This window comes from Lissotriton helveticus, chromosome 12, assembly GCF_964261635.1.
Source record: "Lissotriton helveticus chromosome 12, aLisHel1.1, whole genome shotgun sequence".
Lineage (NCBI taxonomy): Eukaryota > Metazoa > Chordata > Amphibia > Caudata > Salamandridae > Lissotriton > Lissotriton helveticus.
In genome coordinates, this window is record NC_136073.1 from 428,951,207 (window position 1) to 428,978,797 (window position 27,591).

General features: G+C 44.1%; 1 protein-coding gene across 4 annotated transcripts in view; it reads left to right on the top strand.

The window, feature by feature from the left end:
* FTO (FTO alpha-ketoglutarate dependent dioxygenase) overlaps nt 1–27,591 on the top strand; it is a 1,792,536-nt gene that overhangs the window by 1,200,726 nt on the left and 564,219 nt on the right. Inside the window, exon 9 of one of the 4 annotated variants that reach the window (XM_078668469.1) lies at nt 11,642–11,761. The exons of the other annotated variants lie outside the window; for them this stretch is intronic. Within the exon in view, the coding sequence (XP_078524595.1) occupies nt 11,642–11,741 (100 nt within the window). The 3' untranslated portion in view covers nt 11,742–11,761. Of the gene's footprint in view, nt 1–11,641; nt 11,762–27,591 lie in introns of those variants that run through there. 4 annotated transcript variants of the gene reach the window in all.

Consider the following 27,591-nt stretch of genomic DNA (forward strand, 5'->3'; position numbering starts at 1 on the left):
TAGGTATGAAGAAAAACATGGAACAGAAAAGTGGACTAGGTATAAAGTGGAAGGGATGGAAAGAGGAAGATCAACAAAGTGGGGAGCTTCCCTAGAGGAAGGAATGAAAACTGACTAATCAATCCATTTGAAGTAAGGCATTCCTCACTTTTTTTTTGAAACTTCAGTATGAATTATATTTCATCCAAATTGATAGGTCAATGAAAGTTTGTCATTAAAGATTGCACACAGCCATTTAATTCACAGATTTCTTCCACTGTGCATTGGAACTGTCCCGAGGCTTAGGGCACAGCAAAACAGCGGCACTCTATTGAATGTAACTCCTTCAGAATAGAAGACGTGATCTCCATGCTCATCTCACTTAAGTGTGGAGGTCACATTCTGGCACCCAGGGCAGGGAATTCTTCTGGTTCCAGCCAAACTCTATAAGCCCATTATACACAGGGAGGGAAAAAAACAAAGTGTTGGGCCAGTAGGGGCAGCATTTCATGGCACTGGGTGGGTCCCAATACCCTGGGTCCTATTCTGTTTTACTGCTGACCCAGGGTGCCAGATTGTGGATTGCCTACAAACTGCCTACCCAAGAGTGGCCGAAACCCCGCTAAACAGAGATTTGTGTAAAAAGGAATGTATTTGAAGCTGGCAACTTTGCTCTGATATAAATGCATCCCCTTCCACACTGGGCACAGAAAGTTCTTTCTGACTCCTTGGGAGTTTGCCCTCAATCTGCTTGCCTCAGGAGGTAGTGGGGCTAGAAAGCCCACTAGACAAATTGAAGAATTTTGCTGTTAATAAGGTGAAGTGCCTACCCCTTGGCATCTGGCTGCATCCCGTGCCCCAGGCACCAGAAAGTCTTTCTTCTCCCGTGGGTGGTGATAGATTGAGGGGTTTTGCGCAATCTTCGTTATCCAGCTGTGAAGAAAGCCCACTCAACACCAGGCATTGGTGCCAAATAAAGGAATACAGTGAGGGATGGCCCCTGACCTGGCAATCAGGTACCAGGAAAGGTTTTCACTCTCCTCAGTTGGCAGATGGGAAGGGTTTACATTTAAACTGCCCACGCCATGTGGGCAAAAAGAAGACTAAACGAGGGAATTCTTGGTATGTTGGTGAAGGGGCCCTCAGAGCATCGGCACTTTCCCCATCACAGTGGTCAAAACAGTCTTTCTGCTCAAACTCCAGGGGGTTGAAAGCTGGTCTAGATACCAGGAACATATTGCTTTTGTGGACATTAGCCCCTGGCATTGGTAATTGTTCCCCATCACAAGAGATCTGAACAGTCTTTCTGTCTCCCAACCCCCACACCCCACTGGGGAACATTGATGAAATGGCTTATGAACAGCAAAACTGCACAGAAAACCACTATTTTCCTCTGTTTCATGAGTCAGAATGGGGGAATGATCTGGCCATAGTAAAACTATGCCTTAACCATTCAATCCTTATCGATTTCCTTGGGGTATTCCTGTAATATTGATATCTGGAGCCACCAGGCACCCATGGACCCCTACTAGACCTGCATTTCTGAAAGCTTGAGACCCTGAGGAATGCAGGTAGATGTGGCTAAAACCTAAAAATATCCAACTTCCTCTTACTTTTTATGGGAGGGTTTTGGCTTCCGCGTCCAGGCCTTGGGTTAGCTCGCAACTTTCGAACCTAATCAACCCAAGCCTTTTCTGAAAACTAGAGACCCAAGGGAATTTGTGGTGATGTGGATCTCGTCATGTTGTCTCAACCATAATGCCCTGCAAATCTTTGTCGATGGGCAAAAAAACAAAAGTTCCTGATTTGTATGACAGAAAACTAGGAAACTACGACCAATGGCAAAGTTTTACCCTACTGCATTCCTATACTTATTCTGATAAAAACAGTTCCCCACATGTAGGAATTAGCCTTTCGCATGTGACCGGAACAGAACAAAACTGCGACTATGTAAGACCACATTCACATCACAACATCAGTTTGACCATTTTCTGTTCTATGCATCATGCTCACCAATAAATGTGGAGGACCTTTTTCATTGTGCAATGGTTGGAATGCAGAATGGTGGTACTTGTGCTGTTGGCTGCAACTTTCAGAGTTGTCTGTCACATAAATATAAGAAAGTCGTTTTTTTCTTGTCGCACTTTCACATTTGCAAAGCTTTCTATGTAAGCGAAAGTGGTGGAACCATACAAGCCACACAGCCATGAACTCCTCTGACACTCTAGATTTCAGAAAGGTCTGGGGTTTGTATCTATACTTGGGTTCAACATGAACCCTAGTCCGAACACTGCAGCTATTCCTCATGGAAAGTTGTTGCTTGTAGGCATAGATACTACATTGGCATAGAATGCAGTGGCATTCTGGTTAAGAAAATGTGCTGCAGTCCAAACAAGCACTAAAACCTGGGATTTTCCTGGGCCTCTAGATTTCGGAAATAGTCAAGGTTGGTAAGGTTACCTAGACTCACTTGTGTGTCTAGTTATCATAAATGTATAGGGTTTAAAGGTTTCTCTGGTGGCAGCGACCCCTGTTCCGAAAACAGCAGCTACTCATATTCTAAGATGTAGTTCAAAACAAAAATCTTATCTATTTTCACTGTGTGTTTTTAGCGCTTTCCTGTCTAAGGTTTGAATTTTGTTCTCCTTATATTCCAGAAGTTTGCTTGAAAGAAATGTGAGGAAATTACTTGATTTGACCAAAGTTTTTATGTTTGCAGAGCATTCTGGCGTAGAAAAATAGTGGGATCGACTCAAGCCCACCACCTTGGATTCTCCCCCAAGTCTCTAGTTTCCATAAATGTTTGGGTTTGGCAGGTCTCTTTGGGTGTAGGCTGACCCTGGGTCCACATAAGGCAGGCACCCATACCCCAAACGTTTCTTATCCAAACATCATTTCCTCACTGCATGTGGTCCTGTTTATGGGCCCTTCAGACTCGTGTTAGAGGCCCACCCAGAGCCGGACTGGCCGTAGCGGGCATGGGGTATTTACCCAGCGGGCCGCCACGGTGGGGGCTGGTTTTGGGACGCTGGGGGGCCATTTTTGTTACTGGGCTGTTTTTTGCAGCATAGCTGCAATATCGGCCCCGTAACAAAATCGGCAGACAGCTCTGCCCCACCACCAACCACCCAGGGGGGCCAGCCGAGCACTTTCCCTCTCCGGCCCTGGGCCCACCCACACTTATGTGATCACATTTTTTATCTGGAGACGTAGGAACACAGAATCTGTTATTATCTATTGGGCTGTTTTGGTTTTTAGTTTCCAGTTGTAAGACAGCATGTATAAAACACATATTGAGAAAACATACTCCGAATCACCTGGCATTATGGGTAACTCAAAATACAGCGTGTACAAATAACCACTATCCCAAAATTCAGATTCATGGGTGCATTTCGAAAATACATAGCTTAATACCCATGTTTTATTAATTAGATTTATCCTTATGAATTGATGTACATTTGATACACAATAAAAAATCATTGTGAGCTGTGGCTTAGTTGATGGCTCTGGGTCGCATGTTATTGGACAACTGAGACAAAATAGATATATGTCTGTGAGCGGAAGACTCTAACAGGTGTAGTGGGAACGCGTGTCCCCTATTTCTGTTTGTCTTCTTACTTTCACTATATTTTTAATTTAACAATTAGTTTATTTGTGAAACTTGAGCGATCTATGTAAATGATCCCTTGTAGAATTCAGAAGGATGTCTAGTTTTTAGAAAAGTATAGCATTCTTTAATCAGCCATGGGTTTATCAACTGAGCAACAATGGCCATGCAGTGACGTGGGGGGAGAAACAAGCTACGATAACCATGGAGGAATAAGAAAAGCACCTCAATCCCAGCGTGAGCAGCTGAAGGTCACTAATCAACAATAAGCAATCCGTACTTGGTCCATGCACCACAAAAGGAAGAAATATATGAAGAGGAAGTGGAAGTAAAATACACATGCACTGACCAAGCAGGAGCAACCAAATAAGAGTGAGAATGAAGCCAGCGAACGGTAGGCAATGGATGGGCTCATAGGCCCCTTTTAGTTAACAAAATGTCTCAATGCATGCATTGCCTCAGGTGATATCTAAAAGGGGCTCCTCAGCAAGAGAGGTATGTGGGAGAGATTTTGGGGGTCAACACTTAATACTTAAGTGGTTAAAAGAACAAATATGAACAATAGGAATAAAAACATATCATTGTTTGAACTGAATAACATATGTAGCTCAGTAAACAGTGAGATGATTTTCCTGTGAGCTACTTTCTGACTTGTTGCATGAGGATATATTCTTCTAGTGAATGCAATGTTAAAGTAGTTTTCTCTAAGTAGGCCGTACAAGTTAATATTTATATTTAACCTAAATGTTTGTGTAGAATAAGGGTCAAAGAGTTTCCAAAATGTATTTTCATATATCTTTCACTTTGTAGCTAGGCCTTCCCCAGGTGTTGAGTGAAAAATGATTAGTTAAAAGCCACACTTGTAGCACTTATTTATGCTAAATTATGCCAAAAATCACATATACGTAATTGTGCATTGCATCTGAAAAATAGATTTTTTCCAGAATAGTAAATTATTTGATTTTTTTTTTTTTAAAACAAGGAGGTTGCTGTGTGTTCTTCAATGTGATTAAATTGTATTCTAAATTGCCGATAATAACGGGTATTTTTTAAAGTTTTAAAATGAGGAATGTTATTTTAAAACAAAACATTTTTGAATTACTTTAGAGTAGAGCAATACAGTAAATAAGTGGCCGATTGGATATTGTTACGACTGTCTTGCTAAGTGCCGTGATTCACCACTTCAGGACTATATTTACCAATTGTTTTCTGCTTTCTTATGCACCTTTTCTGTTACTATTACTTGGTGCGGATTGAACTTGCCAACTGCTTCTTTTTTTATTTAATTTTTTATTAACAACTAACAGATGTTTAGTACAAGATTACATGTGCGAAACAAAGGGCCTTCCAGAGAGGCCATACCCAGTTTCGTTGCAAGGTGTAATATGTTACTTCTAATGCTATAACTGCAAGGCCATAAATATGATCATACTTAGTGTTCTCGGGGCTGTTTTTATTATGAAGAATGACATTTCATTTTGGTACTTAGGTCTTTAAAAAAAAATCCTATTTGCACAATAAGTACACTGTCTTGCTTGGTGTCAGAGGAGCAGATCCGGACTCAACCAGTAGGGCTCTTATACCAAACTATTGTGACCATTAGGCTCGATTAATCAATTGCATAAACTTAGAATGTATTTTACTTTTACTTCTTTCCCCCCAGGCAACTGTGTTACTTTGCTTCCATGTTTCACCTCTTGTAAGCTGTTTTCTGTAACCGGTATGGTTATTAATATTTCATACAGAGATGGAAGTAATACCATTCCGGTAAGCTGGCACCTGAGACACACAATTGCATGGCTTTGCAAGAAAAGTGCCTGACTTTATTCCCTGATTAAAACTGCTCTGTGGAGGGTGCGATTTACTACCCTTCCCCAGCAACCATCAGTCTATTGAGATGTTAGGTACAGCGGCCATCTTGGAAAACAGCAGCAGCCCTTGGCGCGTGGCCTCTTATGCCAGGGATTTGTTGTGGGAAAAGGCGCAAGCAACGGTGCTGATTTACATTGCGCCCCCCTCTTGCCCCCCACGTATTCCAGGCAATACTGTTGGCCTTCCTCTGTCATTGCTGTTTACTGTTTCACTTTGCCCAGCTCTTCAGACCACTTATCTTCAACCGCCCGCTCACCCCTTTGTTGTGAAAGTTACTTTTTGTGTCACTGGAAGTCGGCTTAGCCGACCATATTGCGAGTGAAGGTGCATCGTTTGTAGCTGGTTCTTGGCAAGGCTGGGCAGTCAGCTGGGATGTAATTAAGACTCGGAGAACAGGCTGTCTTCTCCACAGGAAGGGCATGTTAGATGTTGCTGGGATTTGGGGGCTGTCAGCTTGGCCAAAGCTGGAGACTGAGAACTAGGGACAGCGATATTTCCTTTCATTTATAATCCCTTTATGCGCCGTGCGTGGCACTGGATGAAGTTTACATACAACCTAGCGGCTGGGGCTCATGAGAAGATGGCGCCCCATTAGCATATGTTACATGTATATTTTACTAATGGTTTAAAGCGAGTGCAAATTCTTAATTTTGAAAGTGAATAATGCATGCCGGGCAGAAATTTGGTTGTGTTGCCTTGGTCATCAATTCCCACAACTTTTTGTCAGGAACACAGATTTTATATTAAGGAGGCAGAGCAACTAAACGAAGTAAAACAGTTTTAATTTTTAACAGTTTGGCCCACCCCAAAGAGCTCCTCTTTGACAGCTGTAACTGACATTTGAATAATTGGTCTAATTTAGAAAGGGGTAAGTCACACATCAGCGGTTGTGTTTGTGTGATATATATTCCTATTAAATTTGAGACCGCGTTCAGCAGTTTAATAATTTAAAGTGTACTCTGTGAAATAGCAAAAATGCAGTTTTAAATCTTCATATATGTATATTTTTCTTTTTACAAAACGCTAGTTTTTATGTATGTGTGTATCGCTCTCCCTCTATAAATATATGCATATATACATATATATTATGTTTATACACACACAAACACACATATATATATATACACACACACACACACATATATGGGGGCTCCGTATTATGCTGGCGCCTAGCTACAAAAACCCTGACCCCAATATGCTTGCCGAATGAGCTGAATGCAACCTTAAATATTCATGCAAACTAGTCAATATAAGTAAAATATGCAGAAAGTGATAGGGCTGCATTACAAATCAAAATTAACAAGCTAAATGTGGAAATTGGCAAACTTGAAGTCACCGGTGTTATCACCAAATATCGTCAAGAAATGATGTTACGCCTTCAAAAGGAGGAGAAGGTGATTAAGAAACGTAAGGCGTTTAAGTTCCAACGGGACAAGTTGGACTATCAAAATGGCCAAGTTTTCACGTTTTCTAAAAAGTTTGACTCTGTTAAAGCTGCATATGAGCAAAAACGTTCAGCCACTCCCAAAGCAAGTGCCAGCATTGCCATACTGTCATCCACCTCATTATCTGACTTAAGCTCTGCGCTTGAAAGCGAGTCAGACAACGAAAAAGTGCGTTCAGGCATAAGGATGGGGTTTACCAAGCACTCCCTGGCTCAGGAAATGGGTTACCACCGCCAGGACAGGCGACAAACCCTACGACCCCGTTTACCAAATGTAAAAAAACACCAAAGATGTAGTCAGAAACCCTGGGAAAGACGCCAATGAAACCGCCAGCATCAAGCAGAGCAACAAAAAACCCTCCAACAAGAGGTGGCAGCGCAAGTAAATTCAGATGCTAGCAGCATTGATTCACAAACTGTTATGGATCTAACCAACACTACATTTAGCGTAGCAGAAGAGCAGATTCTAGCATTAGGACTTTAATACAGTCCAGAAAGTAATTTTAATTATGCGCAAACGCACATTGATGTTTATCAATTTATACGCAAGTGAAAATTACGTAAATTTCATCTGCTGCAGAGTCCTCAAAACCAAACTCAGCCCATCATATCTACTCATACAATGCAAAGTCCATCACATCTACCGGCTGGTGATTTTGAACTGCTTCAAGACCTACAGCAATTGCAAAGTGATAATGTGAGTCCAGAAGTAACGCTCAGCCAAACCCTGCTTTTCACCAGCGGGATTCACACACATTTTAAACCTAAGTTTACCTTCCATCCGATAATGTTGCATGATAACTTGGATGTATTCAATGAAGTAGTAACATTGGAACTTAAAAAACTGCACGTGTGGACTTCATGTACGCATCACAGATATACTCAGCAGAACCAGCGCTATTTTCAATTGATGAAAAAACTACAAATGAATGACATCATAATTCGCCAGTTGAACAAAGGCGGCAACGTGGTGTTATGGCCGCGTGAACTATACATGGAAGGGGCATTCAAACAATTGAATGATAGACAATGCTATTGGAGGAGTGACATTCAAACTGTCAGAAGCGCAAGGAATGACAATTATACCAAACTCCTCGCATGGAAAAGCGCTGGTTTGTTAAGTATTGATAAATTCAACCTCCTCAAAAATGATCATCCTGTCACCCCGATTACCTACTTTATTCCAAAAATCTATACAGATTCAGATAAACCACCGGGCATGCCGATTATATCCGCACGCAATAGCCTAATGGAAAATACCTCACTATTTGAAAACTAGGCCCATATACCTGTATCATCACAAAATTGTTTTACTAAATATGATCACGACTTGCTTGTATAATAACTTTTTTCTTTTTCAGAACCACGTTTTCCATCAAGTCAGAGGTGTAGCAATGGAGGCCTGTTTCTCCCCCAGCTATGCCTGTTTACACATGGGCATGTGGGAGGAACAGGTCCTTAAAACACAATTCAGTGACATGTGCTACATTGGTACAGATATATCGATGATCTGTTTCTAATCTGGAGGGGCCGGCTGAGCAGGCACCCCACTTTATTGAACAGATCAATGACAATAGCCTCAATTTGCAATTTACAACGCATATGAGCAAGGATCAAGTATATTTCCTGGACGTTGAGGTATTTGTATTGGATGGTAAATTAGAGACAAGATTGCACAGAAAACCCACAACAGGCAATGCAGTACTCCATGTGACCAGTCACCATCCAGGGCACCTGATTCGCAGCATTCCCTTTAGGGAAATGCTGCGCGTCAGGGCAATCTGTAGTCTGGAGGATAACTGTGTAAGGGCACAAAAACAAAGTAGGGATAGATTCCTAGCCAGGGGATACTCCACTAACATAATAGACAATGCTATTAAGAAGACACGTCTGATCTCTAGAGCCAATAACCTTGACAGCAAAGTTAAATCTTTTAACACGAATTTAGCTCCGAATGATCAACCTACGAGATTGATATTGAGTTACTGGTTGAGTTCCAGTAAGCGGTTAGTTAGATTCAGTTCGTGCTAGGCTTGCAAATATGGCACCAGCAAGACAACATATAAAACCCCTTTTAATACGTACCCAGTACCTATCACTAAGATGCTCACGTGTAAAACTGAATTTGCAGTGTATGTGCTGGAGTGTTCGTGTGGCCTGCAGTATGTCAGAAGTACAAAGCTGCAGGTCCACAAGCGGATACCCCAGCACATGCATGCAATTAATAACAGTGATGCATCCTACCCGGTTGCCAGACATTTTAAAGAATCTCACCATAACAATCTAGATCACGTCCGCTACTTTGTGGTGGACACAATTCTACCACTTAGAAGGGGTGGCAACCGGGAAGCACTTCTTCTTTAACTGGAAACCAGATACATTTTAGAGTTAGAAACCAAGACGCCACTGAGCCTTAACTCTAGTAAATACTTTCATACCTGCTTGTAACTTTTTCAAATTTGACATGTTTAATGATTGTAGATTGTTGGCTTTGCTGCTGTAATTCTCTTTTAGCCAGTTTTTTAACTCTCACACTTCAGAAACCAATATCAGTTCATTTAGGTGGCACTCATTTTAGACACTTGCGCTTTAATAATTTTAGCATGGAGGTTGGTTACATTGCCCACTTTGGGCTGTATTACTTTGCACTAGCACTTTATTAGTAAAAACAATTATATGAACTAACAGTATGCAGCAAGCACCAGGTTCAATATTGTAAAACTTGGTGCTGTGACAGTTGAATATGGGATAAATAATTATATGCATTGGCTTATGAATTTCCCCAAGTATTATTTCAGCTTTTCACTGCTAAACATTTGCAATGCAATTCAGCAATTTATTTGTTCAAATGGAGATTTTCAGTATTAAGGTTTTTATCCGACAAATTCAATTGCACTATTTTACCGTTTACATGCTTTTAAAATATTTTTAAATATTTATGAATCAATGAATATTTAATACTCAAATACTAAAAGTTACTATGTTTATTGAATAGTTGCTTGCGTTGTGACAGAGCAAATACAGACTCTTCTATGTCTATGATGTTAGTCAATTTGTTGGTTATCACGAGATACTGCACTAGAACTTTAAAAGTAGAGGCATCTCTGCATGCGTGTTATGTGAACGAGGCCTACTGAAGGCCGAAACGCTTCATGGCGGCGGTGCAGGGTTATTCATTAAAAATCACGCACTGATATCTGGGTCCGCATTCATCTTTTTCCGAAAACAGGAGTGTGTTTGGCAAAGTATGCAGTATATGTATATGAATATAAATATATATATATATACATATATATACATAGGAGGCACTACACAGAAACATAAGGAGGGTTTGCCTTGGACAGTGTTGGTATAATCACAATCTGAAGCAATAGCCATGGACAAGAGTACATCCACAAGTGTTTACACATTTTTTCGACTGCTCTATAATAATATAATTATCTCCTCTTATAACTTTTGGGAAGATCCCTCTGTATCTAGAGTGCTAAAAAAATGTAAACTCTACAGTATATACTATTACTATACGGTACTATACCGAATGAAATGTGGACGTTGATTCACTATAAGATGCTAATCATGCAGATTAAATCGTGAATGACATGGGGTTATCTACCCAGGGTGCCACACTTAATTAAGAGAGTCGGAATATGTTTTGAAACAAACAGACTGTTATGAGAACTTGAATGTTTACTGAGTACTGTTTGCAACATGTTTCTCAATATACATATATATATATATATATATGCTGGCCGAAGGACTATTATGTCTTCTAACAGAGCAAAAGTATATGAGTTGATGTATTAAGATAGTTAGCTGGACATTTCACTCATAACAAAACCATTGAAATTCCCCCGTTATAGTTAGTTCAGCTAACTATAACTCGCGCGCCCGCAATTCACTGCTGATGACGTCACATATTACATCACTCATGACATGGTCAGTGACATCACTCATGACATCACTGATGACATCTTAATTGACATCACTGATGACATCATCCAGTGAATGTGTGTCAAATTGAAAAATAAATATTTTTTATATATGTATATATAAAAGTCGATGGAAGAATAAATGGGTAAATAAGTGTCTAAATGGATTTTTTTAGTCAAATTGATTGTATAACTGACTTATTAAGTGTATCATAGTGAATACATGTATTAGCGAGTAATGTTTAAGTATTTAAATATCTGTATCAGTGTCTCACTTTGTGTATAAGTGGCTCTTGAGATGAAACGCATTGGCTAAATGAATCTTTGAATATTGGAATTTAACAACTTTATATGTTTACAAATAAAGACATTATTTTGAGATTATAAGAAAAATTTGGACCTGGCATTTTCTTCAGATCATCGTGGACACATGATGTTTAATGAACTCTAAATAGACTTACAATTGATGGGTGCTGATTCCATGTTTTGTGATATACTTACCCCTTGATAAAGGCACTAGGCTCACATAGTATATTTTGGTGCTGTGGCTCTTTGACAAAATCAGTAGGTCTGCCTGAGTGTGACCTGGACCTGCGAGACCAACCGCACACTATGCATGTCAGAAGGCTGTGTGCTGCTAGAGGTAGGGTGCTTATAGGGGCTATAGTGCGGGCTGTATTGTGTATTGTATGTGTAGTAATTGCTTATATTGGATCATGGCCGGCTAGACACTGGCTTGAATCTGTGTTGTGCTTTGCATATGGATGTTGGTACCAAAGAACCAATACTATGTTTTCCAATATTTTTAAGGATCTTTGAAAATAATGTGCCTGGATTGGTGCAGGACAAAACTCTGGGTCTGAACCTTGTGCTCATTTTGCACTTGCCTCTCTTCTTCTGCACAGAATAATTTGGACTCGTCCAGCAGGTATTATGTGAGTGCATTTCTAATTTGTGGACATTCCCTGTGAAAAATGCACTTTCCAACCTGCATGTGAATTAATCTGGCGTTGTTAACACGTCACTGCATACATAATGCTCAGGTGTCATATGCTTAGGTGTGCTTATCTCATATATTTATCCTTGTGCATTATGTGTAATTTACACCTGCATAACATACCTCTGTCTCCAGATGTACATGTGCGTCTACCCTGTAGAGCAGTTGTCTTCAAACTTTGGGGTGTGCCCTCCTGCGAGGGCATCATTCAATTAATCAATCAATCAAGGAATTGTAAGCACGCTACTCACCCGTGAGGGTCTCAAGGCGCTGAGGGCGGGGGACGTAGATCGGTTTAGCTGAAGAGCCAGGTCTTGAGGGTCTTCCTGAAGGTGTTCAGGGAGGGGGCACATCTGATGTCTGCCGGTAGCTCGTTCCAGGTCTTGGCTGCAATGTGAGAGAAGGATCTTCCGCCTGCTCTGGCTCTGTGGATGCGTGTGGTTTCGGCCTGTGCGATGTTGGAAGATCAGAGGTTTCTTTTGGGTACGTGGAAGTTGATTCTTTCGTTGAGGTATTTGGGTCCGTTGTCGTGTAGGCATTTGTAGGCATGAGTGAGGATTTTGAAAGTGACTCCTTTCCCCACGGGGAGCCAGTGGAGACTTTGTAGGTGTTGACTGATGTGTTCGTGTCGGGGGATGGCGAGGACGAGTCTGGCGGCGGTGTTCTGTATTGTCAGGAGTTTGCGGAGTAGGGACTTGTTGATGCCGGAGTAGAGTATGTTTTCATAGTCCAGTCTGCTGGTGAGGCGTGCGTGGGGGACTGTCTTCCTTGACTCAGGGGGGATCCACTTGAAGATCTTGCTGAGGATGCAGTGGGTGTTGAAGCAGCTGGAGGTGACGGCGTTGACCTGTCGATTCATGGTGAGAGGTGAGTCGAGTACGATGCCAAGGTTCTTGGCGTGGTCTGAGGGGGTAGGTGGGCTTCCGAGGGCGGTTGGCCAAAAGGTGCTCTCTTATGCAGAAAGGGTGGTACCGAGGACGTGGACTTCTGTCTTCTCGGCGTTGAGCTTCAGGCAGCTGTTGGTCATCCAGACTGCAACATCTTACAATCATTTCTGGAAGTTGAGTTTGGCAGTGGTGGGGTCTCTGGTGAGGGTGAGGATGAGCTGGGTGTCATCGCATAAGATACGATGTTGAGGCCGTGTTGTTGGACGATGGCTGCGAGGGGAGCCATGTAGATGTGGAAGAGGGTGGGACTCCGCAGGTGATTTTCGTGGGGTCGGAGAGGAAGGGTGGGAGTCTTATCCTTTGGCTTCTTCCAGTGAGGAATGATCGGATCCAGTCCAGGGCTGTTCCTTGTATGCCTGCGTTGTGTAGTCTGGTGACTAGTGTGCGGTGGGAGACGGCGTCCAAGGCTGCTGATAGGTCGAGTAGGATGAGGGCTGCAGAGTGGTCTTGGTCCAGGAGGGTGTGGATGTCACCTGTAGTGGCGAGTAGGGCGATTTCTGTGCTGTGGTTGCTTCGGAATCCGGATTGGGATGGTTTGAGGACGGCGTTCTCTTCAATGAATCGTGTCAGTTTCCTGGTGACTGTTTTCTCTGCAACTTTGGCTGTGAAGGGGAGGAGTGAGATGGGCCGATAGTTCTTGAGGTCGGTGTGGGCTTCTTGAGCAGAGGTCTGACTTCTGCGTGCTTCCAGTCGTCTAGGAAGGTGCCTGTTATGAAGGTGGTGTTGATGGTGCGTTGAGGTTTGGGTCCGATGGCGGCCGCGGCTCTGTGGTAGATGTGAGGGGGGCAGGGTTTGGTGGGGGCTCCCCGAGTGGATGCTTTTCATGGTCGAGGCGGTGTCTTCGGCGGTGATCGGTGTCCAGTTGGAGATGGTGGGCTGGCTGGTATTTCTGGGGCATTGGGGCCGTCTGTGGCGCCTGGTGGATGGTCGATGAAGTTGTCGTAGAGGTTTTAGATCTTGACGTGGAAATAGGTTCCAAGCTTGTCGCAGAGGTCTTGGGATGGGGTGATGTCTGTGAATTCGCTGCGTGGGTTGGTGAATTCTTGAATAACACTGAAAAGTTCCTTGGAGTTGGCCAGGATTTTGTTGTGGATGAAGTTCCTCTTGGTGGCTCTGATCTGGTTGTGGTAGTCCGTCATGGAGTCCTTGTAGGTGGTGTGGTTTTTGGTTGTCTTGGTGTTTCTCCAGTTCTTCTCCAGGCATCTGCAGGTGCGTCTGGCTTCTCGGAGAGCGGTGGTTAACCAGGCGGCTTTCCTGGGGCGTTGTCTGTCGGGGTTGTGCAGAGGGCGAGCTCTTCTGCGCAGTCGAAGATACATGTTTAGAGTTCTCTGGCTGCGTAGTTTGCGTCGGGTGCCCAGGTGTGGTTGTCTTGGGTGACGATGGAGTTAAGTTGCTCATCAGTAACCTTGCTCCAGTTACTTCGTGGGGGGCGTGGGGCTGGTTTTGGAGCCTTGGGCTTGTTGATGGCAAAGTGTACGTAGTGGTGGTCGGTCCATCGCGGCTGCGTTGTGTGACTGAATTGGATGCTGTTTTCTGCTGCGAAGATGGGGTTGAGGGCGTGTCCTGCTCTGTGGGTCTGTGTATTGATGAGTTGTTTAAGTCTGATGCTGGCGAGGTTGTCACGAAGGATAGTGGAGTTGGGGTCGCTGGGGTTGTCAAGATGGAAGTTCAGGTCTCCAATGAGTATGTAGTTTGTTGACTCGATGGCGTGGGGTGCGATGAAGTCAGTGAGGATGGTGACGAAGGGTGTTCGGGGGCCGGGTGGTCTGTAGACGAGTGTTCCTTGGAATGTGGCTTTGGCGGTGGTTTGGATCTGGAAGTGCAGATGTTTGGGAGAGGGAACGTTTTTGCTGGAGGTGGTGAGGCGGAGGGTGCTCTTGTGGGCGATGGCGAGGCCCCCTCCTGGGTGGATGGGGCGTTCTTTCCTCTGGATCTTGTATCCGTCTGGGATGATGGTGCTGATGTCGGAGACGGAGGATGCGTTGGTCCAGGTCTCTGTGAAGAAGGCGATGTCGGGCGAGAGAGAGTTGAGTAGGTTGCAAATTTCCATGGCGTGTTTGTGTACGGAGCGTACGTTGAGAAGGATGCATTTTAGGGTGTCGCCGGTGCTGGTGTCGCCGGTGTTTGAGGCTGGGGTGGCGGTGAATGTCTGGTGGCAGTGAAGGCAGGAGAACTTGCCGTGGGTCGTGTTCGGCGAAGCCTGTTGGCATTCTCCAAGTCTTCCAGGGTTGAGTGCGAAGAGGGTGATGCTATCGTAGGGATGGGTAATGGAAGGTCCAGGATTCCTGGTGCTGGCCGCAGTCGGGTCGCGGACGAGCACAGACAGGCTTGCCTTTGGTGAACCTTCGACGTGCCCGCTGCGTGACCGCGCAGCAGCCACCATTAAGTTGCATGAAGTCTTCTTAAGGGGGCACAGCTTAACATACCCCCAGTAGTGCAGGAGTCCCAAGAAAAGACGATCTCACAGTTTTCATAAAAATATTTTGTTTCCTATTTCCTTCATTTCGTATTTTGAGGCCTTATTGGTAAAGTCAGTATGGTTTGCCTTCTACTGCAAATGCTTCTTTTTGACCTCAAAATCATTGCAGGAACACTGGAAACTAGGGAGGCAGAGCCGGACTGGGATCTGAAAGTAGCCCAAGCAGAATGCTGAAAACAACCCCTGCTACCTTTCTGTTTCTTTCTACTGTCTCTCTCTATCATCTCTGCTGCTGTAAACCTGGTGGGTGGAGACATAGGCAATGGCAATTACAAAAACTGGCTCCCACGGACACCCCCCTCTCCCCCTTCCATAGGTCAAGGAAATGCCAGATGGACTAAATAGCTAATCGGGCCTTGCCCATGGGGCTGTTGGAAGAGTCCTGTGCTTAGGAGAAGACCTCAAGGGAAGTCTAGGGCAAACAGGCAGGTGGGGCAATCAAGAGAACCCATCTTCTGAGTTTTTTCCACACATTTTAATGGTTTCACTTTTTAGGTCTTTAGGAATAGAGCATGCATCATTCATCTTAAACAATGACAGCAATTTTGTTCAGGGCTTTTATCGAATTTTCTTTCTAGAGTTTGTTTGAAAAAGCAGTTTTGTTTTATTTTTGAAAAAACTATTTGCTGAGAACTGACTAGAACAAATTGTAGAACAGGACAATATCTACCAGACAAAAAAGTGTTTAACTAAATGGCATGTAAAGCACACACCAAGTTTAAAATATGACTTCATTCACATGCCTCTTCATGCACCCTGGCCTTGCCCCCACTTCATCTAATCCTCACACGCAGGGCTTTCGATGTTGTCTCCTTAGTCTTCAAAACACTGGGCGGGGGTATTACCGCCCACCAAATACCGCATTACAAGTTGTTGGGCAGGGCAGTGTGAGTCAAAAGGTAAAAAAGCAATAGCACATCATTTTTCCTGTCCTCCCCCTTCCCCTGTATACCCAAGGTGGTGGGTATGGGAGTGTCCTACGGTCCATCATACTCTAACATCAATGAAGAACTCCGTATCCTTTCCTTGGATGGACGGGACTTCTGCTGCTCTCACACTTGGCCATGGCTGGGTGATCCTTTTCGCTGCCATAGGATGCTAGCTTGGTCCACATGGGGACAGCTCCTCATTTCAACACAACTAGAGTAAGCGCAGCTTGGCCCAGAGATCGACAGCTCCTCATCTCAACACAAACTATAAATTCACCTCTGTTTGGTAGCATACTTATCATTGTCTCGGTCTACCCCTTTGAAGTTTTGAGGGGGGCTTGACTCCAAAATGATTTGCTGGGAGGGGGCTCGGGGCATGGAACAAAGTTTGAAGACCACTGCAGTAAAGGCTTTGTGAGTCAGGCTCTTCGTGTAGCTCTGAGTGAAGCACGTGATAGTGCGGTACCCAACATCCCCAATGCTCCTCTGATTTGTGTAGTCTAATTGTATTCCTTGTTTCTTAACACGGATGAGTAGGAATTTACCTTCGGTAGTCCAACTACCCACCTATCTCTTTTATTACAAAACTAAATTCATAAGATGATGGATGGTCTTGTTCTTCATTAAGGAGGCCTTCTAGTGAATGAGATCACAATAGGCTTTACAACCCAACCAGGCCTCATAACAGAAAGGAACATTCCGGAACCTTCATTGTTGGTGATTTTTGGTAATGAAAGTTTGGGTAGTGGCGCAAGCATTTTTCCACTGGATGGCCCCTCTAAAATACCAACATTATGTTATCAAAATTTGGGATTCCAAAAAGATTTTTTTTTTTTATAAAAGTACTTTTTTTTATTTTTTAACAGGATTGCATTTCCGCCAGAGACTTTTTAAAGCTGTTTAACTGTTGATTCGTAGTTTTCAAACACGTTTGAAAATGGAGGGCTGTGCAGAATTACTACAGAACTTCACAAGCCGTCATTTGGTTCACATTCACTCGGCAAACACGACAAGGAAATTACTTATTTCGAAATGATGAGGGCCACAGGGAATTTTCAGAGCCCTTCAGAAAATATTGTTTTTTTTCTGGGTCATCCGCGAATTCCCAGGAGTGGCCATGCCATCTGTCCTTTGGATAAAAAGAAACTCTTACATTTTATACCTGATGTTCTTGTCCCCGAGATAAATGTTGTTAATTAAGAGACACCGTTTGTCCTTTATTTTCAATAAATACACTTCCTGGCTGTGAAAAGCGTGTGTAGTTCCACCGCATGCACTCCACTATTTATAACTTTAGGAGGATATTGTCTCGGGCCACGAGAGACTTGTTCAGTGGTGAGGAAGATTTAGAGGGGACTCTTGCTGTAAAGATAGAAAAAAGGGGCCCTCTGTGAGAGCTAAACTGAGCAGCTGCACGTTGTATGAGCACAAGCTACCCACAGATTTAAGCCCCTCACTATAGGGTCCTTCCTCCAATTATAAGGCTTTCTAAACACTTTGAATGTATCTGCTTCCTGCTGAATGCATCATCATTATTTGTAGTAAAAAAAAACGCATAACGCTCTGACAATGACATTGGGTGGTGTGCTGTGGTTAGCTGCAACCCAGCTTATACAAACAATTTAACTCTCACCCAGTTCTTAATTTGTAACAAATGAATGCATAAAATAAGTTCATTTCATTAGCAATATTTATTCGGGTGAAAACACAGCCACAAAAGATACAACATAAAATATCCAGATTTTTTTCCCCACATCGAACACTAGAATTTATCACTAAGTTAAAACAGACACTATCCTTATTGCTTCACATAAGAAATAGGTTCCTAATTCGAAAGTTCATCAGATCTTCAAACCTTTAAATTATGTATACCCGGAACAAATAGTATCTTGCAGTGCAAGAAGGAAATATAAAATCCACAATAATATAATGGCGATAGAAATGTATCCTCATAGCTTTCTATATAAAATCTGCTATAAATGCACAAATATATTGTTTTCAGCAGTTGTAGGTATAAAAGAGCTGGTTGACACTATCTAGATTTTATTTTTTTAGCAGAGGAATCAAATAACACTTCCTAGGCTCCTTATACAGGTTCCAAATAAAAATGCAAAAGATGTGCAAAGTGGACTGGACCAACTGCAGCCCACATGATCACCGCAAAATCTTAATCGTCCGGTGTCCCACATGTGGAAAATTAACTAAAAAGTGAACAATACCTAATCTAAAACGAGTCAATGAAAAAGACAGGTTGACTCCATTTTTACCGTTGAGGGTGTAATAGTATAGATTCTAACAGTTGAACTACGCACGCTCCCTAGCCGCATTGCAAATAGGGCATTGGGGGGGGGCGGCCGACCAGCGGGAGGCCTGTCACCCCCGGGAGGTTTTGGGGCCGGGGGAGGGGGGGGGGAGGTAGAGCCAGCACCGTACTTGGGCTGGTTTTGGGCTGCCCCCCTTAAATCCGGACATTTTGAGTCCTAGGGTGACACAGCAGACGGGCGGGGGTGCGGCAGAGGTAATTATTTTGGTGATTATTTTCGGCCGTACGGTTACTACATGATAATTGCGCGTTTATAGAGGATGCGGGCGTCGTGTACTTGTCACGTTCGAGGGTGATAATTGGCCTCTCCGTTGGGTGCGCAATAAGCGCGATGGTTACGCTGGTACTTTCATGGTGGGGCCGGGTAAGGCGGATTCATATTTGCGGGGGCGTATGAGAGGTGGTAGGCTTGCGGCGTGGGTTCGTGCGGGGGGGGCGCGGTGGTTACGTTTGTGGCGGGGCGGACGGAAAATGGTGGCTCCGCGGCGGCGGCGGAATGGATTGGGATGCGGGGGGTCCTCGGTGACTTCGTCTGGGAGTGCCCTGGCTCTGGAGCGTGCTTTCGCCGGGCGGCTGCATGGCGCCATGTTAGAAACTGCACGAGCGGGTTTTTAGGTATTTAAAGTATACGGGCTTTCGGAGTAGCTCTCGTTAATCGCAATTCAGGACATGTATGTAGTGGGCAGAGCACGCGCTTACACGCCAGTGCAGTTTGGAACTCGCACACACTGTGCTACAGCGGCGAGTTCTGCCATTGAGGTTCCGTGGCCATGGCGGCAGGCGGAGAGGCGGGTTGGCTGCTTTTCGGTAGGGGGCGGCATAGCAGCATCAGGGCAGCCTGTGCACGTGTACATTAAGATCGCCTGGCGCGCAGCGAGCCTGTCTCTACTTCCGTTCCTCCAACACGTCTGGTCATTTGGGCCGACAATACCCCAAGTCACCTTCCTCTCCTTGGCTAAGATGTGAGTTGATGACGCGACCAAAAGTGGGTGAAACCCAGGCAGCTCCCAGGTATCATGGGCTCAAGGGGCTCGCATTAGATTAAACATTATTTGCAAGAGGAAGTGGGGACTATTTCTTTGTGTCCGCAGGGCATGTGTATGTCACTTTTGAACACGTGGATTGTTTGTTGCATTGGGTGACTTCGGAGCAATGTCGGACAGCCTTATCAGCCCCAATTTCTTGGCGCGTGACGACGGGGGAGTGTGCTGCGGCGAGGTGCGACGGGGGGAGGACGGGGTTGAGGGGAGGGGTGCGGGGCGAGCGGGGGAAGCGGGAGGGCCTGGGTGGGGGGAGGCCTTCGAGTGGGGGGGAGGGGGTCCGGCGGTATGGTGGTCAAGAGACATTTTGTCCCAGCAACCACATTAACTCGCACTTTGTCACTCTCTGACACGCACACATACACAGACTCACACTCTCTGTCTTTCCTCATTGTAGTATGTGTGAGCAGTGGCACAAGAGTTAAGAAGAGCCAATGTGCTGCTTCTGGCAAAAATTAGATATGTAGGTCCTACAGACTGCAAGATTTGTGAACAAGCCCGGCAAGGTGTAACACAAAATAATTTATCAAAGGATTTCCTAGCGAGAGGAAGTGAGGGACTAGGAGCTGGATAAGAGGTCCAGTGCCCATGCTCCTTGGTTTATGTCACAACAAAAATTAGGGCTATTGTTCCTAAAGAGAAAGATGTGATATTGACAGTTTGGGCAGGACTCGGACATATGCACGGTGGTAGTCAGCAGGACTGTTTCATGTTGCCCTCACACATCCCATAGGGATGACATGCTTCATCGTAGATCTATTTCTTCTCGTTGGGCCAGCGCTCCAATGCCCAACAGGTCCCCAGAATGGTCACTTTGGCGGAGATCTAGGACGAAGGTAGGTGTGATGACCAGATCGCACTCAGAAACCTTTGGCACGACTGAATGCGGCACCTCTGCCACACCCCAGGGAGTACTTTTAGCTCCAGTTGGAGGTTGGAACGCCAACATCAGAAAAATAGTTGCCACTCAAAGGGCACAACTTTTGAGACATTAGTGGGGTAGGAAGATTCACTCACTATTCCGGTCCTGACGAAGCACCATGGATCCTCCTGCCCACTAGGAGCGCAAAACATGTTGACTGACTAGAGTTGGACCCAAAAGAGGGAACTCACATCAGACTACCAGGGTACTTTATGACCCCATTGGTAGCATTTACCTATAAAGGTTTTTAATCTGACAGGGCGGTCCAGTTAATAAAAGTAGTTGGCGGCCTCCCTGACCAGTTTTAACCCACATCATCACACATTAGAAACCAACCTACCTAGACTCTACCTTGCATTAATCATACAGCATACCAATAAACGATCTCCGCCAAAGTGACCCTTCGGGGGACCCACTGGGCATTGCAGCGCCGGCCCAACGAGGAGCAATAGCCCTATGATGAAGCATGACATTCCTTTGGGATGTTTGAGGGCAACATTAAACCATCCTGCTGACTGCCACCGTGCAGATGCCCGAGTCCTGCATAAACTGTCGATATCTGCTCGTTCTCTTTAAGAACAGTAGCCCTAATTTTTGTTTGTAACACAAAACAAGCCTCTCCTGCAGAATGTGATGAGGTGCCCCTGAGTCTCCTATATCTAACAGATATTCATTGGACTTGGGCTGAATGGGGGCGCTCTGTGAGGTTGTCGGTCCCCCTGCGCTGCAGGGTCTGCGTGACTCCCCCGCTGGGCCTACGCACAGCAAGGGACAGCTTATACATTGCTGCAAGTTGTTATTCAAGCATGCCCATAAATCCTGATTGATATAAGGTTCTTCCCATTGACATTTCACGTGGCATCAGCATGTATTGGATGGTGGGAAACGGATTATTTGAAATGTCATTCTACGCCTTCTTACAGTCGCGAGTTCGACACCCAGTATCTGCTTAGCGTACACCGTCCCAACCCTTTCTAATTAAATCACCTCCCTTTGCTGCCTCCACAAATGTCATTCTCTCACTAGTTTAGAAGCACGCTTGGCAATATGTCTGCTCTGTAATATTCACAGCTCTAACTTGAATCACATCAGACTGCTAAAAGAAATGTTTCCTTTGGGGGATCTGAAGGTGTTCGGGGTACGTTTCATTCTTTAACAGTGGCCCGCGTGTTAATTGCAGGTTGTGTTAATATTGATGAAGTGATAAAATATTTTATTCTTGTATAATATGGGGCTTATTTTAATACTTAGATCATTAGTTTTAAGCGCACTTTCAGTGCCAGATCTAAAATTCATAAAGGTAACAATTTAATTGCCTCAATTAATTTGCATGCAGAGATCTTTAGCTAGGGTTTATGTTCTCATGAAGTTACGGGTCCCGAAAGGAGCCTCGATCAGTATTCTGACAGCATGATATCTTTTAAATTGCAGCTCTGCGGTAGGTTGTTGGGCCCATGCATTTTAATCGGATTCATTTAGTAATATATTTATCGGTAGTTACCGACAGACATAGGGTAGTACTTATTATATGAATTTAGTATGACGAATAATCAAGCAAATTCCAACAGATCTGGTTCTGGGATCCTTCCAGGAGCATCTTGCAGGGCAGCATACCCTGGCAATATTAGATTTTTCATTGACTATCACTAGCCTTTTTTAATCCTCTACAGGAGCTGGATTTTGGGATCGGATTCTTAGGTGGCTTGCTTTCTTGCTGTCTGAGGCAGAAAGCAGTGACTTTTGCCCTGCTGTTCATGAGGCTAGGTGCAAAAGTGTATTGCACAGAAACCTCCAGTTCTTCGTACAGGCTCCAAGTTGCCAAGCGAGGCAAAGTTATAGCCTTGTGCTACTCTTAAATATCTTTAAATCAACAGGGATCACCTTTTTCTGTCTGTAATTATCACTTAAAAAGCTAGTCTAGTGCTTGTGTCAGATGCAAACAGATTTCTAGTGGTCCCTGGCTTCTTTAAGATGCACATCAGAGGTAGGGCTTTCTTTGTACTGGGTTTTTCATCAGTGGTACACCCTGTCAACTTATATGTTTTTTAACGGGTGTTAAAAGTTAGAGGCACTTAAGCAAATGAATAAAGACCACGTGATTCATCCACTAAATTTCCTTTCATCCCAGAGTATGGTATTTTCAACCCTCTTGGATGGCAAATGTGACCTTTCAAAAAACAAGCCAAACGTTTCTAAAATATTTGTTAATAAAATATTTATTGTCTGTCAGATGAATGGTTTTTCTTCACTCACAATGCATAATTGTAGAATCTGCTCTTTGCCTCATTATGATGCCAGAATTCTCTCAATACCAATAGAGATAACTAAAAAATGTCCAAGAATTTCTTATCTTGTTAGACTCTACAACCCTGCTCTCTATACCCAGGATACTCTGAATTCCAACTAATTTTACCCATGAATTACTGTCTTGTCTAAATATTAGCAATACTGCCCCCTTTCATTGTTTCATTTGGATATTATTTGATCTTCCTTGTCCTATATATTTCTTTATTTTAGTTTTGGTATGCTGGTGAACATGTCTCTTATCAGCATGTTGGGAGTGGATTTGGGCCCATGAGTCTGAGAAGCGCCCATTAGCTTAATATATTGATTATTAATGGATTTATCTGACTTCTGGGTGTTCTCCAGCAAGTCCTTGTTAGGCTATAGATTACATTTCTAGTTATAGGATTGATGGAATATATTGAATAACTTGAAGTCGCAGGGGGCTGCTGGGTGTGGTGTGTTGGATTCGTTTTACTGGTTGATACTGAATGGAATTGGAGTTCTGCTGGGCAGTGCAATAGAGTTAACTCTTTTCTAAATAGCATATTTGTCAGCGCTATGGATCTTTTGACAGTTTAAATGGGCTCCAAGGTTGCATATTTATTTCGGAGTTGTGCCTTGTAGCTATAGTGTTTTAGAAGTCTTTGTACAGTGTGGATTTTGAACAGGTTTAAAAATAATACAATATTGGTAGCGTTATTTTACATCTGGAGAAGTGACAATACATCAGTGTATTACAGCGGGTAAGAACGAGCTTACTGTGTTGAGGTAGCAGGATGCTTTTTTTGTTAACAATGCTTAACTTGTGCCTGTGTTTGCTGGTGCTCAGCTCCAGCACTTTTTCTAGGCTCTCAGATTTACAGCTCAGATGCATCTGTCTGTATCTGAGCATTCGGGCCACCGTATGTTGGTGATCTCTGTACCACTGTATTCATCAGAATCCACCTGCTTTTTCGCTCATCTCTAGCAAAGTGATGTTGGCTCCTTGCAGTCAAATGGATCTCTTATCCCCCCCCCGTTTGAAAAGATGTCAGTAGGACATCTTACCTGAAGATTTTTACACTCAGTGGGTCACTTTGTCATGGCTCTAGGTAGGCTGAATAATTTGCTGCTGCACCTTACTCATGTCCTAGGTCTCCCTCTAACCTGCTGTTGCAATATTCCTCTAAAGTGCCCGTGTGGGTCTGAAATGTGGTCCTTCTCCATATCACCCCCACTTTTCAACAGATAGGGTAGGAGTATACTTAGGAAGGCTAAAGGTGAATGCCACAGCACCGGGCATGTATTTGCCAGGAACATGAATCAATCAGAAGGATAGTGCAGGCTTTCTGTGGCTTTGCAACCAAATCCATCAGAGATCTAGAGTTAGCTGGCTGTGCTACAATCCACAGAGTGGATGGGTGGATAAGAATCCTCACCCACGTAAGAACAGGAGCTGGTTCAGATGTGCAGAGAAACATATAGTATTATGAAAGCCTTTGTGATAAGATAAATTCTGAATTTAATATAACTGAGCATAGGCTGTGCCTATTATCTGGTATGTTGGTTTCTATGTCTTTGATTATTGATCATATAAGGCGGCGCCACCCTTGTTTGTGGAAATATATAATTTGGCAGATGCTTCACTTCATACACACAAACACATTCCTGGAATGAAAGAGTTTGAGTTGCTGTAACCTTATGAGTAGGGGTGAAAGAATGATCGTCACCTGTATAATGCCTGGAAGCTGCCTAATTGCATTTGTGAGATCATGTAGGCGGCAGGCTTCACCCCTCAAAATTGATATTTGTGGTGGGATAGTTCTTTAGTGCTGTGTGAATTTATACTTTGTCTGCTAATTTGTGCAAAACAGTCAGGTTTGGCACTTCTTTAGGTTTGTGCTTCTCACCCAGGTTCACTGGGTGTTGAAGTTATTTTGGGTATTCTGGGTGTTGAAGGTCTTTTGGCACTGAGTGCATGACTACGATGCCTCGGTCTTAAGCACTTTCATGTTTAATTGTTCTTTGCTGCATGACTACTATGCTTTTTAATTTCGCCGCTTTTTAAAACATTTGTGATTCACACTGTGCTTTGTAGACCTCTTATTGCGCTCTCTTACCTGCCTGACGCTTCTTCTGCCAGCGCCCCGGTCCACCACGGGTGTTCCCGTTTGTTGTGGAGGGTGCCGGCAAACATTTGGTGTCCCCGCCTCGATTGGTCAGAGAGGGTCACGCGAGGCTCCACACTTAAGCACAACCCTATTTAGGCTGAATGGTTTTCTCCGCGCTCAGCGGACGCACACAGCGGGCGTGCGCCGAAGTTGCGCCAAAGTTAAGCCCATTTGCGCCCGTCCCCGCTGATTACGCGCCAGGGGCCAGGCGGGCTAATCCTCGCTATTCTCATCCCCCAGAAAGCGGTTTGTATACTCCTTTTACCCTTCTCTCCCTGAAGCCATCTAAGAAATCCTGCCACTATACCCTCTCCCCTGATGATTTTCCCATCATGCACTGTTGTAGTTGTGATCCCAGTAATGGACGAACTCGGCGCCCTAATAAAGGTAAGGTACGAACTCGGCACCTTAAAAATGGCTGGACGGACCCTTGGACACCTAAATCTTCTACCATGATAGATGAAGTGGGATTTCTTATAAACGCTCGATCCTTGATTAAAAACAACGTTGCATTCAACGATTTTGTCTCCTTAAGGAATCCCTCATGGGTTTTCATTACGGAAACCTAGGGATCCGATACTTCAGGCCCATGCCTAGTTGATGCCATCCCCCCGGGCTATGCCCTATCTAGGATGGGCAGAAAAGGACGTAGAGGTGGTGGGTTAGGAATACTGTATAGAGACTCTTCGATATGCCGCACTGACTATCTCTCTACTCCCTCTGACAACTTTGAGGCTATGTACTTCTCAATAAACTCCACCTCTACAGTCTCATTTTCGGGCATTCTCTGCTATAGGCCCCCAGGCCCCAGAGGTTCCTTTACTCAGGACTTGATGAAAGTATTAGAGCCTTTTATTGATAGACCCAACCTGACTCTTCTGGGTGATTTTAATTTTCATCTAGAGAACACATGCTCTAGAGATACTTTGTCTCTCGTTGAAGGCCTGAGCTCCAGTGGCCTGGCTCAACTTGTGGAGGGCCCCACTCATTTAGCAGGTCACACACTCGATGGTGTCTTTTCTAATGACACCAGACTGACGACTGGAATCTCTATTCCGCTGGCCTGGTCAGACCATCTCGCAGTGACTATTGAGCTTAAAACTTCCCATTCTGTTTCCTCTTGGTCAAATTGTAAGAAATGGGAACTAAGAAGGGATTATAGAGAGATAAATAGCGAAACCCTTGCCCCATTTTTGAATGAATTTAGTTCCCTCCCTAAGTCGGACACTAATGCTGCAGCATTGGGCTGGTCTAACACCATTGCTAGAGCGGTGGACACTTTGGCCCCCGCAAAGCATCACTATTCTGCTTGAAAGAGTCCCTCCCTGCCCAGGTACTCCGACCGTCTTAGATTGTTAAGGCAGGAATGTAGAAAAAAGGAGAGGCATTGGCACGCCCACCCTGACCCTTCAGGGAAAATACAACACAAACTTCTTTAAAAAAAATATAAGCTGGCAATAGCTGAGGAAAAAAAGGCCTATTATACGAATTTGACTACCTCATTAAAATCTTCCAGAGATCTTTTTAAGATCATCAACTCTCTTTCTGTGCCCATGACAATAAACCCCATAATAAAAACCCAGGAGATCTGTGATATTTCGACTTTTTTCCACTCTAAAATCGTCGATATTTACAAATCTTTAGAACTTCTTAACTCAGAGCTCGATGCCAACTCTCCATCGCCTTCTTCTCACCCCATAGAATTACAGGCTGTGAAACCGACGCCTGTTTTTCTTGACTTTCCCCAACTGACTTCGGAGGAGTTAAACCGCCTCCTTGATAACATCAAATCGTGCTCTCCCTTGGATCCCTGTCCTTTGAAAACCTTGAAGGCCTGTAGGGAGGTGGCTATTCCCCCACTACTTGAGGTGATGAATTTGGCTATCACTGAGGGAGTGTTTCCCCTTCCCTGGAAAATGGCGGTCTTTAAACCGCAAGAAACATAACAAAAGGGGGGAGAGAGAGAGAAGTGGATCCAGTCTCCCTAGGCATCATGAATAAACAAAGTAGAATCCACTAGGAGGGTGGCAGTGGTCCCTAATAGGATGGGGAGCACACAGTGTTGTTTAAATGCCCCTCACACACCAACAGGACCCTTGGTGTCATGCTTCATCATCGGGGCCTTCGCATCCCTCTACGGGATGCGGCGTGCTACGACAAACGGCTACGTAGGAGCACTTGGTAGTGAGCTATGTGAGGGTGTATGGTGAAGGATGTGAGTGAGGTGAGGTGAAAAAAGTGAGTAAAAAATACCTGGCACTAAGGAAACAAATATTTATTCTGTCCTCGGCTGGTATTAATAAAAAGTGCAGAATCTGGTTGAAAAAATACGTACTAGGGTATATCAACCATTAACAGTGTCAACATGTTTCGGAGCACGAGGCTCCTTCTTCTTGACGAGGATATGCACTATTATCCTCACCTTACTCACATGAAATGTGAAAGTGTTCAAAAAAATATTTTAATAAAAATACAATGTGTAATGTACCTATCAATGTTTTAAGAAAAGTATGTTCGTTGCGCCCAATTGGCGTTTAGTAAAGAACTTATGTACAAAAACTCGGAAGGCCTCATGAGCCTATGCGTGGTATTGGGGGTATCTCTCTTCGTTGCCCAGTAAACAACGGTGACTGCATGGACGATCGCCTGCCATCCCCTCAACGCTGCTCCGGTGAAGTGAACTGAAG